We start from the raw sequence: 19,541 nt of genomic DNA, 5'->3' as shown, positions 1-19,541 counted from the left end.
TCAATTCAAGAGGGATTTAAACACCACTGGGATTTGTCTGGAGTTGTGTTGTGTTATTGTGTGGATCGTACCTAACATTGTCATGCCGCTGGATGTAGATTTTGTGAAAGATCCTTTCTGGGGGCTTCAGGAAATCCTCTTTCATCTCCATAGCTACGTTCCTGGGCAACAGACTCATTAGCAGGCGCTCCTGAGTGTGTGTGTGTGTGTGTGTGTGTGTGTGTGTGTGTGTGTGTGTGTGTGTGTGTGTGTGTGTGTGTGTGTGTGGTGAAAGTGAGAGTGTGAGTGTGAGCGAGAGAGAGGGAGAGAGAGAGAGTGAGAGAGAGAAAGAGAGAGAGAGAGAGAGAAAAGATAAAGTTAATTTAAATATACATTTATACAGTCAAAAACAGCAAAGTTATCATAGGATAAAGTGTTAGTAGCGATAAGAAATGTGCTAGACAAAAATAAGTATGAAATCTAAGAGAAATGAATAATGTGTTGAAATGACTCACGGCACTAGCGAGGGGGGGGGGGGGGGGGGGGGGGGAGAAAAAAAACCAGACACAAATCTAATTTTACCCATAGTTTCAGCAGTGTACAGGTGCCTGTACCTGTTTCTCGTTCTCGTCCTCCATGCGGAGTCTCTCTTCAATGCAGTTGCGAGCCTGAAGGAAGGCCTTCCTCTGGGCTCGTTCTGTCAGGATGCGCACAAACAGCCCCGACAGGTTGACGCTGGTAAACAGCACTGTGTTGGCAACCAACTGCAAACAGAAGAAAAAATAAACATAAAGTATGATGTACACTGTTGTATGTATTTTTTGTGTGTCACTTCATACACACGTGTGCTTAAGAATGATGAAGGAAAAGTAAATTAGTTTTTTCCAAATGGGCCCTTGATACTATTAAGTAGAATTAAATCAGTCCTCACAATTCCTCATAGATATGTTTTCATGCTTTTATGCTGTTGTGTGGCCTCATGATCTTGTGTATCTTTTAAGATTATGTACCTTTTCAGATCTTTTAGTTTTGTGCTCAATTGTGTTTTAGTGTTTTTCTTTTCCTTTCTATTGTGTGTGTATTTGTTGATCTGGGTGGCAGGCATACAACTAGCCTTACGGGGATAAATAACGTTGTTTTGAATAAAATAAATTCACTATAATCTATCCAAGTATCAGCTATTAGATTTGGAGTATACACTTCATGTGACATCCTCCTATACCTGCGATGGGTGACAGGGTGGTGGGGCCTAATATTTCTCTATTTTGGGGTCTGTGACATTAAAGTGTTTGAGAATCTTTTCTCTGGTTCATCCATCACAGCAGATGCACAGCAGATGCACAGCAGCACGACTGCTTCAACCTTGTGCAGGACACACAAAAAAATAGTTTTTTTTCGAATTGATTGAGGTCGGCTGGCTATGACTTTGTATACAAACCAAACAAGGTCCTATATCCAACAGCAAGCTGTTACCCCGAGGCAGTAATTGTATATTCATACGAATTCATTCTCTTCATATCTCAGGTCATTCATCATGAGTGTTTATTACAGCTGGTATTTTGACCACAAGAAAATCTATAACAAATGACTTTACGCTTCACTTATTAAAAAAAGTTGAGCATCATAAACATACTGTCAAAACTTCAGATGATATACACACAAACTCAAGTTTAACAAACTTCTATTCCCACAGACAGACATGTTTCCCAGTCCAATGAATAATGGATTGCATTGAAAAGACTGTTTTTGGCAGCAGCAGTCTGTCTTTGTGCTTGGCAGTATTGCTGGCAAGCATCAACATGTTCAAATGATGCTCGAGTTACTTTACAGCCTCGAGTAAGTAAATGTGGACATCTGAGATGACACTGCTCGGCCTAACTGTGGTGATAAACCCAAATTGCTTTCAGATGCCAATAACTGACCTTTTTTGCACTATACTCACTCTTGAAGCTGTTTTACCCACTGTCAGTGAGATAGCTCCATATGGTTTCACACAGTGAGGAAAATACAAGCTTTAATAGTGGTGAATTTATATACATGTAGCATCGTACTGTACAATAAAGATTTCATTCAACATGTGTTTTATTACTGTGGGATAAAGGACAAACTCCCTGGGACTGGTTACATTGTTTATAGCAGTCATTATAGGTATATGATGTGAATGTGATTGGGATTTAATATAAAAGCTGTTCCGTGTTGTTGTTTTCTGTTTGTCTAATCCAAGCTTTATCTAGACATGCAAGGTTAAACTAATGCCATATAATATTTTATTACTCCCAACTCTATGATGTGTCCATTTTCTTTTCTTGTTGTTGACAGACACAATTTAGGTGACAGCGAGACTCGGAGTTGAAGGTAGGGAACTAGTAATAAGCTATTTTTCGAGTGATTTCCACATTTGCTTCAGTGATAAGATATTTCAAATATATATATATATATATATATATATGGACTGAGTCTTGAATGCAGACAGTACTGTAGGCCGAGTTACTGGGACCTATATGTTGGTGATTGGTGCAAGCCTGGGCCGTGCGGGGTCATGCCACACAGCTCATCTCTAAGCTTAATGGATTAGCTATCTCTGGTAGTACATCTAACACTGTCCTTCACATGGCAATGCAGGTATCTCATAGCCTACATACAAGAAAACAATCTCCTCTGCAAATACACTGTCATCATCCGAGGGCGTGATTAACTGATCACATCTCAATTTTGTTTCCACGAAATGCACAATCCTCATGTCATATGTTCCACTGGGGTTTGACTGATACATGACATATCTTCTTTCCTCACACCTGATGACAGTCAGAAATACGAGTGTGTATGTTTCCTTGCGATAGAAAAAAGGTACACAGATATATAAATGCACCCAGTGGTGTACCCATTTCTATTTTGGCTCAGAAAAGACTTGAATGACTTTGCCCTCTTTTCCACAACTGAAGCACATAGTGTGGTGAAAGTGTGGTGTGTGTGTGTGTGTGTGTGTGTGTGTGTGTGTGTGTGTGTGTGTGTGTGTGTGTGTGTGTGTGTGTGTGTGTGTGTGTGTGTGTGTGTGTGTGACCCTCTGTCTGTCCTACTTCTGGTGCTAGCAGGATGTTAGTCTGGTTCCTGATTCCCAGCCAGCTCCTTTGGGCCTGAATCACATCCCCAGGGAAACAGTCATGGGCCTGCAGACTGCTTTGCTCATTCATTTTTAGTTTTCTTTTTGTTTGTTTATTTTCTTTTTAGGGGCGTAGAGCTATGCATCACCGGAAGCTAAGGCCTATACAGTAGTTCACTGTTACTGAACGGAGAGCCAGAAAAGGTGATCAAGCAGAAATGTACTCTATCTCACTTTGTGTTTGTCCACCAGACTCCTCCTCATTTAAAATCCTTCTTCGTGACTCACTATTGTACTTGATCCCGTGGCTGGGTTGACATGAGCCAGTTAGTTTTTTTTTTTGGTAAACAAGAATTACACTTTTGTTAAATTTGATCAAACCCTGAGCAAATGCAGCAAATCCCATCAAGTCTAACCACAGGGAGCTGTCCTTAGTGCTGAAATGAAGTCTGAATAGTGTTTCACTGCATGGGCCAACATTATAGATGTAGTATGATGTATAATGTATGCGTATGCCAAATTGATGATGACTATTATAGGCCTATTGATGGTATACAAAAAAACAAATCATACAAACAACTAAAGGCACTATAATTAGCGTATAGCACATACGTACCGTTCTCCATAGTTTCTGTTTTTTTCGCCGTGACAGAAGTGGCAGTCACAATCAAATGCGAGATGGAGACCATTATTCCAAAAACAACCGCCAACAGTGTCCGCACAGGTAGGAGCGCATATGCGACGAAGGTGACCAGGATGAGCTGCCACACGCCTTGCTCCGGGGACGTCGGGGGCTCCATCCCAATCGCGCCCAGCGAGAAGGGACAGCAGAGGAAAGAGAAAGTGAAGCCGAAGAGCAGCGCCAGGTTGACAATCTGTTGGAGCTGAGTCACTTGCAGGTACTTGACATTAGTTACGATGAACAGGGAGACGAAGATGACACAGTGGACCGGATGGGACCCCTTGGAGATAGTGAGGCTGGGGCCGGACAGCAACTCCACCAAGGCCAGTGTCGATGACATGAAGATGAGGACTGCCAGGGCTTTGAGAGTGGACGTCTGCTCCAGCTTCAGGTTGTAGTTCTGGAAGAGGGACTCGAGCTCCTTGCAGTCGAACTCGTCCTCACACGCGATGGTGGTCAAAGGGACGCCCGTTGGACAGTGACTTCTCTTCCGCCTGGTTTTGACTTTCTGAAACGGTATTTCCTCCATGTCAGTGCCATTCATAAACTGAATACCTGCTCACAGCTTAGGTCAAACGGAACACCGGATCCCACGCCGACACAGACCAGAGCCAACGGGAAAAGACGCGCGCGGCAAAGCAGGCTGGAGGCAGAGCGTCCCAGATAGCCGGAGACTGGCCGGTGGTCACAGACGCGCTCCACACTATCCACAGGTTGAATCGTGTTGTTCGGAGAGATCAGCTACCACAGAAAGCTTCATGTCCCAGCTGTATTTGCATGCGATCTGCTAAATATATTTCTCAATTTTGTTTAGCTTTCGTTGGAGCGCCACATGAAGAGCAACGCACACGACGTCTAGTTCAGATGGTAAAAGCTTTTTGCAAGGCTCAGATAGGATCACGCCTGCGCATTATGAGGTAAAGATAAGACAGGTCTCAGCTACTCAACACACAGTCAAGACGATTTGACTGGTGCGGCGGCAGAGCTCCCCTCACCAATGTGACAGAACAGTGCATACATACATCATCCATAACGGCAATGTCCTTTTTTTCCCACCTACACATGACATGTTTCCATCATTAAAGCCTGCGCAATCTATTTATATATACATATATTGATTAATGTATGCTCTTCCTTTTCCTGTCTCTCACTCACAAACACATGAGGAGGAGAGAAAGGTGCAGAATTAATACTGTAGTACTGTATATCAATGTTTTCAGACCATGATTCATGAAATTCTCACTAGAGATTCTCAGTAAGCTGGCAGCTTCTGTGTTTGCTTGGCACACACATGTGATAACATGCTTGCATACCATTCATCATATGATTTCTATGTTGCCAATGGGGCAGCCACCCTCACCATCAGCACCCTCTTGGCATTCAGGGGGTGGCGTCTTATTCATTACCAGGGGAAGATTAGTCATCCGTCACAGGCTGCCGTTGCCATGACCCATCAGTGCCATGGAGGGTGCAAGAAAGAGACAGATGGATGGCCCAAGACAAAGTCCAGCACTCCACCATGCTACCCGGACACTCACATGCCTTCTGTTCCCCTCCCTGGCTCCTCTCTCTCTCTCTGTCTCTCTCTGTCTCTCTGTCTCTTCTCTCTCTCTCTCTCTCTCTCTCTCTCTCTCTCTCTCTCTCTCTCTCTCCTCTCTCTCTCTCTCTCTCTCTCTCTCTCTCTCTCTCTCTCTCTCTCTCTCTCTCTCTCAGCTGTTAGTATCCTAGCTTTGACTGATCTCACTCAGCTATTGAATGAGTGTATGCAGTCTGACAGGTAAACAGAGAGAGAGAAAAATGGATGGGGTGTAGTGAAAATAGAAACGGAGAGGTAAATAATTTGGCAGCCGACGGAATTCAGAGACAAAAAAAGAAGCAGTGCTCTAAAAGAACAGCCTGGCCACAGTGAAAGCATCAAAGCCAGTTATTTATGAGAAAAATAACACATTCGAACACACAGTACGGGGGAGAGAGAGAGAGGGGGGGGGAGAGAGAGAGAGAGAGAGAGAGAGAGAGCTGTTCACTCACAGACCTGATAATGCAACACTGATCCAATTACTACCTATAGACACTGAAAGCAGCCCCTACTAGAACATTACACCTGGCTGTAAAGGAAAGAAGAGTAAGTACTATCAAACCAACATTTAAACGTATAGAAATAAATGATTTATTACAACGTAGGCCATATTTTTGTGGTTTTTTTTTGGCTATCATTCCTATAATTCTGATAACATTGTACTCACCGGGATCTGGTAACATGGCGACATCGTTACAAAAGTCCAAAGGGGCAAAAAACACAAGGAGTCAGACGATCAGACGGTCAATCACTGTTAAGGATCCCTCCTTACACAGGAACACTGTGTGTGTGCACAAGGACGTAGTGTCCGTTTTGGTAAACATTTTTCCCATTAATCTTTGCTCTCTCTTCCGAATAATTTTGTCTGACTTGGTGGGCGATTGTTTAAAACTTCTATCAGCCGACTGCTCTTGTTCCTGACTTTATAGCGATGTTGCCACTCACAAAGCAATTGATGTTGTGAGTGGAAATAGCTTCGACAACAGTATATATAGCAAAGCCTATCTCAAGTGAAGTGAAATGAGAAATAATGAAAGTAAGAGAGAGATGGAGGCAGAAATGCGAAATAGACAATCAGAGACAGCTGGAGATGCCTGTCCTGCTGGTTAACGTATACAATGAATATTGAGTGGGTCACACAAGGTCAGTTAAAGAGTACTGTTCTAGGAAACAAACAAAAGCAGAGCAGGGTGATTGGAAACATAACAGATGAGAACCAACAACACTTGGAAAGGCCTGATGTTGAATAGAAACTGGATATTGAATTTCAAAGACACAAACAAGATTCAGCAGGCAGGGAGGGGAGTGCTTCCTCTTATGTGTCCCCTGTGCTGCTCTTCTCCTATAGAGTCAAATATTTCTCAGGTGATCAATAACCAGGCGAAAGTGGACGCTGGCCTTGATCCTAATTAGTGCAGGGTTAGAGCAGATTAGCTTGCACCTGAGCCCCTATCTCAGCCATTCAAACAACAGCTCCTTCCCAATCAGGCTACCTAGAAGCACCAGCATCAGCATTATTCAGTGATATGTCTCGGTTGGGGGGGAAACACACCTCAGTCAGCATATGAAACCATTTCTCACATCTTGTTTATTGTTCTTCTCATTGTGGGAAAATCAAGCTTTAATCACCCAGAAGACCAAAAATAAAGCACCGCAAAATACATCATAGGGTGGGGACAGGTGGGTCTTTCAAAGAGGGGTGTGTGGAGGGCGATTAGTGCCATCGCTATTTTTAAATAACGATGGTTCTCTTCGCAGCGAGCGATTAGCTGTAAACCTTTGGTATCACAGCCAATTCTGCTAAACACAAAGAGTTCAGGGAAAGGTTAGGGAGAGGAGATTAGAATGTGCAGTGTGTGTGTGTGTGTGTGTGTGTGTGTGTGTGTGTGTGTGTGTGTGTGTGTGTGTGTGTGTGTGTGTGTGTGCACGTGAGACAAGCCCCAGTCTCCACTCCAGTGTTGTGAATTGATATTTGTTATAAATAGAAAATATCTAAGCCTCTGTTGTTCTATTTTCCTCTGAAGCCAAATGAAATATTGTAAGCTTATTTTAGACCATCATCAATGAATTAAACCTCTTTAACATACGGTTTGGTTGTAATGTGTCATAAATAACTTTAAATATTAATAAAACAAAAAAGAAAACCAAAGCGAAAGACACAAATCCAACATGACAAACGTTTTTAAATTAAATAGATACTCATTATAATGTAGAAATATAACTTTTTACTAAAATAAGCATTTACTTATGGCTCCTCTTTCCATTTCCTTTAATAAATTGTTTTCATACCTGTTTTTAAAATCTGTAATAGATTCGGGTTATTCATGGCATTTAATTTAAATCCTAGATAACCATATCTATAATTGGCTATGCTTAGTATTGTACCTACAGTATATACGCTCCATGCTAAACGTGAATAGTTACTAAATACTGAACCCTGCTGAAAATGCTTAACAATTTATTGATGATAAAATGGATTCTTATTGTAATCAAAAATATATTTTGTACAATATATAGTGGGCATGTTGTTCCTTTTATATATATATCTATATCTATATATATATATATATATATATATATATATATATATATATATATATATACATATATATATATATATATATATATATATATACTTATATATATAGATATATATTTAATGATAAATGAGAAGAATGTATATAAATATATATATATCTATATATATATATATATATATAGATATATATATCTATATCAATATATATAGATATATATATCTATATCTATATATATCTATATATATTTATATATATTTAATGATAAACGAGAAGAATGTATATATATATCTATATCTATATCAATATCAATATCAATATATATATATATATATATATATATATACAGTATATAGCCATCTTTCAAAAATATGGCTGCAATGCCATTGATGCCTGTAGATTTACACAATGTGTCTCTTTAGACTTGCTCCAGTCACATTTAAAAATAGTTGATTTGTAATATCTAAACAAACCTCCCTAGTTTCAGAACACAGATACTGAACTCCTTAAATGGCAGAATGAGCCATAACATGCCTAATGGACACGGACAAGCTCTGTGTGACCGTAATATACATTATGTGTATCTGTGTTATGTTCACGGCTTCTCACCAAGCCCTGATTTGGTCTGACACTTCCTCCGGTCTGCATACAGAAAGAAAAACATCACACTGTTACACACACACACACTGTTACACACACTGTTACACACACTGTTACACACACACACACACACACACACACACACACTCACACACTCACACACCAACAAATAAGTCACAGAGTCAAAAACCAATATATGCCTACACACACAGAGGTGCCATCACCTGGTCAATCTACCTCTTTCAAAGGATCAGAGGTATATTTGAGCAGTGGTGGGCCGTCAGGGCCAGCAAGGTCTTCTCTGCTGGCCTAAACATCATCAGAATATAAATGTAATTTTTATATATTTTTTCCACAAATATGTATTAAATTATTCCCCATAGTCTATTCTCTTCATTTCATAGCTTTCCTCTTGGTTGCGCTGCTTCCAGCCTCAGATCGAGATTTGGAGGGCTGGCCCTTATGTTAGAGTTTTTATCATATTTCAGCCATGATGTGTTGCCAGGGTCCAAGAGATCTGCCCTGAGGCCTTCAGAATCAACAGTGCGGGCGCCTGTCGCTTAAAGTGAACGGAAACAAAACTGTGGCGTTAACCAATCAGATTTCGAGTTGGTGACACCGGGGCCAGCTAGCAGGTGTACGATAACGTCAGCACGTCCACGTGTTTTGATTGATACTGCACTATTGAGAGGCAGAGCTATGCAGAGCTAGCAAACTTGAACGAGCTAATTTGTGTAGATTTCTACAAGCTGTTTTTTTCATCCCACAATGGCTGAAGGAGGAGAAGAGATCGATTTGGTCGCAGATATAATTACAACGCCATTTTCAAGACGTACTTTTCAAGAAAAGATAGACATCGTGAGAAGAGAACGGCCAACCCCGACGCTAGCGAGCCTATCACAGCTGGGAAAAGGGTTTGTCTACCACTTTCAAATCACTAACTACGAGCGGTACCCCCGGCTCACAGCCTCCGAGAGGCACTGCACATTGTACTGCTGGGAATGCCTGCTATTTACAACTAAATGTTTCGTAAATATTAATATAACTCTGTTGTTAGGGTGATGCAACGCCCGTTTATACTGCAGTTTCTGTCTAAATGTATAGTTTCTAGAGCCATGGCGTCATAATGATGGTATTAAGAGGTGGAATAATTCAGGTAGGACTGTGTAGGACATCACTGAAGGCCTAGGTGTGAAATGCTCGGCCCGCCACTGTATTTGAGTCTATTAACCCGATGGCTTTCGGGTCAGACAAGAACCTTTCCACTTCAATTTCATCCATCCCCACTGCATTCGCGAATGAGCCGCACGTCTTGGGAGTGGAGTTGTCAGCTCTCCAGAAGCCTTTTTCACATCAGCTCCAGAAATGACCAAATCAGACAGCTAACATTTCTCTTAAGTGCCTCTGTGTACTTTCTTCTCCTGATGACAAATGGGACTTGGCTTACCTCCCACAGAAGAGGAAGCAACCTTAATAAAAGAGGAAATCTAATCATGGCAATGATGATGATGATGATGATGATGATATACATTAACAGGTGGAGATACTTTATGAACAGACGGAAGGATTTGATTTGGATGCTAATTGTTGAGCGAAGAAAGAGGCGCCACAGACGGAATAAAACTTGAGAGGAAATAGTGCTGCACGTGCTTTTTCACCAATGTGGACGAACTGTGGAGTTGTTTAGTGGTGCTGCAATTCTGTGTGGACTAAAAAGGTTATAATGAGAGAAACTGCAGTAGGCATGAAATGAGCTATCCCTGAGTGACACCCCTGAGATGCTGAAGATGGATCACGTACCTGTGTGTGTACCTGCGCTAGTCTTCCTACCTCTCACACACATACTCTCCCCTAGCTCTCTTGAGATAATTCCTTTATGACTATCATTACATCAACATAACACTGTTTAATGAACATAACCTTCCACAGCTAATTTAAATGACTCTTAGCCCTCCGTGTCTCTCGTTTCCACTGGGTGACTTAACCGTGTTTGTCCAGTCAGTCAATAAAGATCGAACGCTTTTAGGAGTTGGAATCTTTGCCTCTAGGATGCATTTCCTAGTCTACTTCTGCACAGTGCGGTACAGCAACGTTACGGGGAAAGACCGGCAAGATCTTACAAAAGAAAGCCAGCCCTATGTTATAGGACACCCATCCCACACTATCAGGAAGAAAATACAAGACAATAAAAAGCACCACAGATCCAAGAGCTATAACCTCTGTTCACGCCACACGCACAAAGACTGAAATCTTTGCCTTTTCTCTTGTGGATCATTAGATTGTTTCTTGAGGACTATATTGTAATAAAACAAAGAAGAAGAAGAAGAAAAAAGTCTCTTTGATTAAATTGGTCACAGCTTGTAGACGTATGTAAATTGTGATTTAAGTTGTCATTTAAAATGACACATTTAGACAACCCCCAAACAAACAATACTATGAAAACATCAAATGTATCAAGATCACTGTAAGAGATCACAGATGCCACCTTGTGTCATAAACTGCTTTTCACTTTAAACTGTTTCCATCCTCGGCAGCATTATGATTGAGGCAGATACTGTGTCCTCTGCTCGCCTCAGCCGTAACAAATCTGAGGTTCACTGAAGGCCTCGGGGTACTTAAGTCTGCATTTCCTCTCACTCATGCATACTAAGAGAAAGAATTCAAGTGGATACAATGTTGTCTGTGCCCCTTTAAGAGCAGAGTTATAAATTACTGTATAATCTACACTTGGGATAGAAAGCTACATGCTGGCATCTACTGTTCATTTTAGGCACACACACACACACACACACACTACACTTTATTCTGTCTCAAGAAAAGCCACTGTGCTTTTATTTATTTTTAATTCTTTTTTTAAATGCAGACAATAAGACACAAAAACAGCAAATGTAAATTTAGTGCTTTAATAATCACTTTATATATGCATTGGCAGATTTCATCATAAGAAATTGTACGTGATGTTATTTGTCGTTTAAAAAAACAAACATATTATCAAATATATGACTGCTTTCATTTTTAGACATTTTGCATCTGCAGATGTTGAACACATAATTGTGTAAAAATGCATCATGAATAACCCATGACATGCAACTATACTGATGTCATACTAAAACACATTCAAACGGCATGAGAAGGAGATAACGCTGAATCAGGCTAGGATTGAAGAGAGAACAGTTTCCCTCTACTCTAACCCCCCCCTCCCCTGTCCTCACACTCTTAACTCTGTGACTAAATCTCTGTAACATTGGTTGATTTGGTTTGATTAATGCGAGCGTTTTGGTCAAGGTTGTGTAAACAGTTTTGAAAGGCACGAGATTAGGTCACGCTTTGTACATCTGTTCAGTCGGTGGAAAGAGAAAAAAAGCGGAATATTCTCCGTTCACACCAGGAGTGATATGTTCTGATCTACAGCAAAACATGACGATCCCTCACCGGCGTCTAATACGCAACATATGAGAAGAGTAGCAATACCCTCTGATATCTTAGGCTGCATTATCCTATGCAAATAACGACATACATAGTGCATTCCCTATCGTATACAGAGCTGCATGGCTCCTGCCTAACTCAGCAAATGTGTAAAACCTACGATGTCCCATTTCCAGTTTATAGAGCTATACAGTATATTCAAGTATTAAGTAAGCTATATTATAAGCGCAACTCTTCCTATCCCAAGCATCAACAGCTCAACTGATTTTAAGGCAAACATTTAATAAATATTGCTATGAACCCCGCCCCCCCCTATCATCACATCCAACCTTGTATTGCATTATTACATAGAAGAAGCCACCGGTTGCTGCTTAAAGAGTAATTCTCTTTACAAACTTAAATACCCTCTGACTCATGTCCCGCCAAAGCTGGAGGCAGCGTTGTTCCACACGGACCCTGGAAGTGGTACCTGAGCCCCATCACACACACACAACACACACACACACACACAGAGAAAAGACAATGAAGGTCAGATTTATTGTTCAAATCATTGATTCCAATTTCTGGATGTTGCCTATGCTGCCAGTGGAGGGCACCAAATCTAACTTTCATAATATTATAGGTGGTGTATATTTTTTCCAACACTTAGTTTCTTGACTGACTTACGTGAAGTACTCAGATTTTGGGGTTGTATTTGTGTTAAACTCCGCCACCGGGATGCCCCTCGATGCAATCTGGGGGCCAAACATTGCTGCAGGGTAAACAATTGAAGACGTGCCCACCTAGAGGTCAACAGGGAGCAATGAGTCAGCGTGACATCTACTGTACAGCACAGTATTTCAGGTCCAGCCGTTGTAGAGATTCTGAGCAAATATTGCTTTATGTAATAATATTACACAAGAGGAGAATATGACATGTATGCATGTAGAAACGAGGATGACTCACCACCAGACAGAGATCGCAGGTTTCCATCTCATGTTCCACCTTGGTCAGGATATGAGAGTCTAGAGTTTCTCCAAAAAACACCACGTTGGGCCTCAGAAGACCGTGGCAGTCACTTTCGCCACACCTTGATACAGCAGCACCAAACAGTTCTTAGAGGGTTAATTGTGTCATTCTGCATTTATCACAGAATAATTGGCCGTAACACAAAAATCCACACAGACATACAGTTTCACAGATTGTGAGGCCAGAGGTGCAACATGCTTGAGAGCAGAGAAGAAACTGGTTGATGGGGTGGCCAACCCGCGGCTCTTCAGTTCATATCGAATTGTATTTGTGTGTAGGCTACGTGTGTGTGTGTGTATGTGTGGTGTCAGTATGAGAGCATGACAACGCATCTAATTTTGATGTGTCCCAAGAGCCAATCACAAAAATGCCTGCGATGCAGTGAACCAATCACCTTCGAGGGGGGAAAAAACCTATCGTTGAGTAAACACTATCTGACCATCTGAGTTCGATCCTAAAATTGCAGGGAAAAAATGCACAGCTAAGCGAAAATATGAAGACGAACATAGGACGTTTTTAGTAGAGTGGGAGAGTTCATATTCATATAAAAATGCTGCCTGACCTAGTGCAAAGTGTATTTGTGTTTGTTAACAAACGGAAACTGTTTAAGACAGTTCTTCAAAAAGGGAGAATTAGGCGCATTTCCCCTCTCTGCTAAAAGCAAGCGGACAAGCCACGGTTGCCACCCTGAGAAAGCAAACAGCCCGATATGCAACATTGGTTGAAACCCTGCACGACCTTTGCGACCCAGTTCCATGATCTACAGCTGAAAAGGTGACAGATTACGTTCCTCATCGACCGTTTTAATGCTGAGACGGACTGTTTGAAAGCCCCGCTAGTCACTGATGAGGCGGTGGCCGAGTTGGAGATGATTGAACTTTCTGAGGAAGACCGACTGAAACCTGTTCTGAGGGAAGGGACTCTTGAGTTCTGGAAAACTGTGCCAATGGAAAAATATCCTAATGTCAAACGGGCTGCTCTCAAGCTACTATCAATGTTTGGGTCAACATACGTCTGTGAGTCGGTGTTTTCTACCCTGAAACACGTGCAATCAAAGTATCGATCTGTTCGGACTGACACACATGTGAAATAAATGCTTCGAGTGACCACAACGGAATACAAGCCAGATTTGAGGAGGATTGTTCAAGGCAAGGAATGTTCAGAAGTCCCACTAATTTAAAGAAGCAACATGCATAGGAAGATAAAACACACTGAGAGTTTGTGTGTGAGAGTGCACACAATGTTCATTGTTGATAATAACTGGCCTCTGAATAATGGTAGGTTTAATTCAATTTCAATTATGGTGTGTGTGACATTTACAATAAATCTGTCTGAGCAGAGCTGTGTGTGTCTGTCTGTGCGAGAGTGTGTGTGTCTTTGGGCGGGAGGGTCTTTGAGTGTGTGTGTGTGTGTGTGTGTGTGTGTGTGTGTGTGTGTGTGTGTGTGTGTGTGTGTGTAAAGTTTTAGATTTAAATGTTTGTCTGTGTGAGAGAGAGGGGAGGAAGAGAGTGAGTGAGCACAGAGAAAGGCTGAGAACAAAAGAGAGAAGGGGGGGGGGTGCGCATCTGTGACTGTGTGTATGATGTGGCTCTTTGCAGTAACATAGTAACATTTTTTACTCTTAACCTCTGACTGGTTGGCCACCCCTGCTCTACATCATTCTTTGATACATTGGAGAGGGTCATACATGAGGCAACCACAGAGACAAATTAAAGCATCAATTTCCTGTTGGTCTTTATGGTTTAAACGGTATAACTTTAACGGCATATTTAGCAACACTTGCTAGCCTAAGGTCTAAGAGGAAAGTCAACACTTTCATAGCACACAACTGCCCCTACGTGGAAGCCCCGACTCCAATATCAGTAGCATGAAGATTGAGTGAAACTCTCGGGTTACCTCAAAGCATGATTAAAACAAAAACAAGTCCTGGAGGCCAGAGTTGCAGATTTTCTTTTTTTTACATTGTGCTGTTCATTTAATCTGCTCTCTGACGCAGCAGCCTGTCGCTACACCAGCACAAGGTGCATTCTGAGTGAAAGAGAGTCAGTGGGCCTGGTTCATTTGTCTGAGATCACTAAGCTCAGAAAATGATATTATAGTTTAACTCCACCTCAGAAAAATGATCTATTGTTTTATGATTTTATAGTATTAATACAATAGGGGCAGCTTAATAAAATGCACAGTTTAATAATAACACTGCCACTGCAACAGGTGGTGGGAGAGAGCTGGGACAGAGAGAGCTCAGAGCAGGAAGGAGCAGCAGGTTCAGCAGAAGCTTAAAGTGGAGCAGGTGGAGGGTGGAGATGGTGGCTAATACAACTAATGTCTCACAAGCAAAAGCAGATTAATTGCACTTTATTTTATCTGTGCCATTGGTGGTACATAGAGATTCCACTGTTAATTAAACGCTAAATGAATGTTTAATGAACACAAACTGTCATGTTTTCTCACTTTTGGTGATATAGAATGTTCAGACATTTGCTCCTTTATTATATCACTTGTCTGCTGCCATAGGGATTTCTGTGCAAGACCGGTTCATGCATGTTTTATGCATGTTTCACACCTCAGCCTTCAGTTTTAACATACTTGCACATGGTCTTTAGAGGCAAATCATTTTTCACGCAAGACTGGCATACACAAAATAAGGCAAATTCAGATGGTATTTGCACAAGCCTCCCTGAAATGCATATATACAAATAGAAGCGGGAGACACGCGTGCTTCACTTCGCAAAGTATGCATGAGAAAAGCAGTACAACAGGCTTAGTAAATCTGACCTCACTGTTATTAATATGAAGTGACATTAATCCCACCTTGGCAGTTTATCCACAGGAATCTGGGCATCAGGAACATCTGGGTCAGGTACACTGTACATTAAGAGAACAAACACAGCCGGGTTAGATGACGCATGGGGGTCAAACTGAAGAGATCAGGCTACAAATCCTGTGTGTGCGTGTGCGTGTGTGTGCGTGTGTGTGTGCGTGTGTGTACTCCAGAGGTGCCGCCTTTTACCCTTTGTCCTTTAGGGCAGCACATATGGGGCTTCGCTTGTTCACGGTCACATGTCCACAACTCACACAGCGCGTCTCCATTAGACTGCCTGCAGTTACACACGGAACACACAGCTGTTTTTAATTAAGGCCCTCCGGAGTCACAGAAAACATCTCCCTCTGCACAGAATTTATCGGCCGTAATGGTTTGCTTTTTCCTCACTCCTACACAGTTAATTAAAGCAAGACTTTAGCAAAAAAAAATCAGTCCAAGGTTTAGGCGCCATTTTCCGCCACAATCCACCTGAAAACTTGAGATTGAAATGAGAGATTCAGCACTTTGTAATTATGTCATGACAAGACACTTTTTGGAATTGGTGTTACTGACGTAAGATTCCTGACTAACTCTGTTGGCACATGGGATGGTTCTATTTTAGGCTAGATCTTTCCTACAAAATGAGTATTCAGTGCAACAGAATTCCTTTCTTAATCAAATCATTCCAAAATCATGTCTATTATGTCTTGTGAAAGTTCACTACTTCAGTGCAATGCTTGGAAGTCTGTAGTTCTGGCCCAACTCTGCCTCTCACCATGAATCTTGAGCACATGTTTGGACCCGGCCTGTCGGTGGAGGTCGTCTGTGCACTGGGTGATGACAACCACGGAGCGTCCCTGCTTCCTCAGCCGGGCCTCACACTCTGCTATGGCCAGATGGGCAGCACTGGGCTTCTTATCCAAAGCCAGCTCCCTTCTGTAATGGTAGAACTCCCAGACCCGAGACGGTGTTCGAGAGAAGGCCTCTGGGGTCGCCAGGTCCTGTGGATGCATCAACAGAGGCATGTTTTAGGTCAAAACTTAAGTGATAAGAAGGTGGAACGTGCAATATTCAGAGGCAAGAAAATGAAAAGCATCATAGAGTAAGTCTAAACACCTCAATTAGGAAGGGAGAATAACATTTGTTGTATGAAAGACTATTTTTGGTTCTTTCCTGGAGGTAAATCTTAGAGCAGCCCACGACAAGAATCCAGATTATGCAACAAACACGATTTCTCTCTTTACTGGCTGTTGCCGCTGAGATAAATCCACTGAGCTGTGAAGATGTATTATGTAAACATGAAATACACCCACTCAGCAACAACTCTGATGCACAGCTGCAAATCAGACCAAACACAAAACTTTGACCTACATAAAAAGACAAAAAATAAATAATACAGCCATGCACACGTGTGTGTGGTGTATGTGTGTGTGTGTGTTCTGCTTTTTAGGAAATTACCTGAGATTGCCACTTCCTCCACTTCTCATTTTCTCCCCTGAAGGTCGGTACTCCACTCTCTGCACCCACACCTGCCCCTGTGATGATTGCTATGTGCTTTGCTTTGGAAAAAACCTTGCGGAATTCAGACATGTCTAGGGGAATAAAAAGAAGAGCAAAGTATAATTAAGTGTTTAAGTTTAATAACTATGGAAGACAAGTCACGAGCACATGTGAGGGATCAATACAGCATAGCAGTAGCATTTTATAATTCTTTTTTTTACAGTTCTCCCAACTATATGTCCACAAATGCTAAGTCTGGGGAGGGGCCCTATGGATGCTGCGATATATCAGTAAGTATTACATTTATTGCTCATCGAAAGAACATACGGTCATACAACATCAACTATTCAGGGAAAGATAGAAGAAAAAACATAATATAAGGAGGTATAGTCATTTTGTATAGGTGCTTGTGGGTTTATTATATTTCATTCAATAATTTCAACCTACTTACTTTCCAGGTACAGCATAAAAGTGTCCCATATTTCCCTGAATTTATTAAATGTTCCTCTGACCACATTGGTTGATTTCTCCAAAGCAGATTTCAGGTGTAGGAGTAAGCCTAAGTATTACATTTGCTAGTGTTACAATATTTGCAGTGCAGACTTTGCATTAAGTCACAGTTACTAACTACTTGATTGATTTTTCCCTAATTTCTTAGATGCTACGATTTTGCAGTACCTTATTGCAAAAATGTTACTAATAACATTGAATTTAAACATTTAGATGTTCTTATGCACCGTGCCTGCCAGGAGGAAGGATGACCTGATAATCAATGTTTAATGAAGGACTAATATTTACCGGTCACAGCCGAAAACCAATACTAGTTAACTAATTAACCGAACAGCTTTCATTTTACCTGAGTTGGGTCTTGCTGTGTCCATCAAAGGTCCTTTCATCACATGAGTGGAGCACATGCGAAGACCAAGAGCAAACACAGCTCGATTTTGGAGGAGCATTGTCACTATTGTCACAGAAGAATAGATGAACACATGACATACATGAAAAAGAACACAAAATAAAAGCTAATTATTGGATTATTCTTAACAACTAGTTTTTATTTATAGTATGTGGTGCGGATGAGCAAACATGCAGTTTTTCTCCTGTTTATATTTATTATGACCATTAACCTTCACTCGTCTTTACAAAGTGATGTTGTGCAGCCAAGCATTGTTAAAACCACAGAACTTTACCTAAATTCCTGACACGCCATGTATTTAAAATAAATACATAATCTAAAATATATCAACATTTGGTCCAATAGTGCAGCCATGAGGAACAAGCTGTCTTGTTTTGTTTATTTCACTAATAGCGGCAATGAAGAGTATATAAGGGGGGCAAAAGCACATTCTATATGTGATAATGTTATACAGAATGTAAAAAGAAATCTCTCTAAATTATGACATTTAGGGGATATTTTAAATTGGAAATTGGAAGTGAGCCTGTGTGTGTGGCTGCAGGAATGCATGTAATGTAGTTGTGCAAATCAGACTGTGATACTCTTATCTTGCAGCCATTAATGACCACAAACCTAAGGAGACCTGGCTATTAAGCACTGACGAGGAATGTGCACCTTTTACTAATAGGTTGGAAGTAAGAGGCCGGTTTTAAACGGCTTGCTTAGACAAACTATCAATAAGAACAAAAGTGGGTGCGCCCTTCAAGCCTCAGCATACCAAAAGTGTCAAAACAGGTTTTACAGGCTGCCTCGTATATAAAAGAAAAACTACAATTCAGCACAACTTTGAGTCAAAGAGCTGTACACATTCTGCATATTTCCATAGTTAGAGTTGCACACACTGTTAAAGACTGTTTAACCCATCTTTAAACGGACTTTAAACTACTTCAAATCGTTTTCTTCCAAGGCAACCAGCCACTTTACTTATATATCTTGATAGTACACCTAACGTTAGTTAACTGTAGCTGCTATATTGCATAGTCCTTTACAAATGCTCTACGTTAACATAGCGTCGCTTGTTTCGTCGTGAAGTTAGTTTGGGATTAAATCATGTCGTCTCATGTCACATAAACAGGAACTTACGTGCACGTGCAAACGTGTGTATTTACAGGTGACGTTAACGTCAGCTGAAAACAGGACAGATATATGCGTTTATAAATGAACTTGCCTTAGTAACGTTATCGTACTTACCTCGTTTAATGATATTCCCACTTTTGGGAGCAGAAATTTACGCCGAGTTTGCTTGTTTACCTCTCTCACTGCTATTATCATAAAATGGCGTAAAGTCACCACGCTGTCGTAAACCACGCGCTGAAAAAAACTAAAAGCACATTTACTGACAAAAATGTGTAGTTGAAGAGAGCCATCTGGTGGT

At 41.2% G+C, this 19,541-nt stretch overlaps 2 protein-coding genes across 2 annotated transcripts in view; both read right to left on the bottom strand.

The window, feature by feature from the left end:
• LOC115022993 (adenylate cyclase type 1-like) overlaps positions 1-4,546 on the bottom strand; it is a 33,818-nt gene extending 29,272 nt beyond the window's left edge. Inside the window, 4 exon segments of the mRNA XM_029454121.1 lie at positions 72-190; positions 594-743; positions 3,696-3,722; positions 3,724-4,546. Of these exon segments, the coding sequence (XP_029309981.1) occupies positions 72-190; positions 594-743; positions 3,696-3,722; positions 3,724-4,305 (878 nt within the window). The 5' untranslated portion in view covers positions 4,306-4,546.
• A 6,815-nt stretch (positions 4,547-11,361) lies between these two features.
• Positions 11,362-19,491, bottom strand: LOC115021952 (NAD-dependent protein deacylase sirtuin-5, mitochondrial-like). Its single transcript, XM_029452691.1, has 9 exons — positions 19,358-19,491; positions 18,068-18,172; positions 17,170-17,303; positions 16,487-16,712; positions 15,919-16,006; positions 15,720-15,773; positions 12,846-12,969; positions 12,567-12,682; positions 11,362-12,369 (listed from the first exon to the last, which is right to left on the bottom strand). The coding sequence occupies exons 2-9, from the start codon at positions 18,165-18,167 to the stop codon at positions 12,297-12,299; spliced, it is 915 nt and encodes a 304-aa protein (XP_029308551.1). The 5' UTR covers positions 18,168-18,172; positions 19,358-19,491; the 3' UTR covers positions 11,362-12,296.
• Between the last annotated feature and the right edge of the window lie 50 nt (positions 19,492-19,541).

This window comes from Cottoperca gobio, chromosome 17, assembly GCF_900634415.1.
Source record: "Cottoperca gobio chromosome 17, fCotGob3.1, whole genome shotgun sequence".
NCBI lineage: Eukaryota > Metazoa > Chordata > Actinopteri > Perciformes > Bovichtidae > Cottoperca > Cottoperca gobio.
Note: the sequence above shows the minus strand (reverse complement) of the source record. Positions and strands in the feature narration are given on the sequence as shown.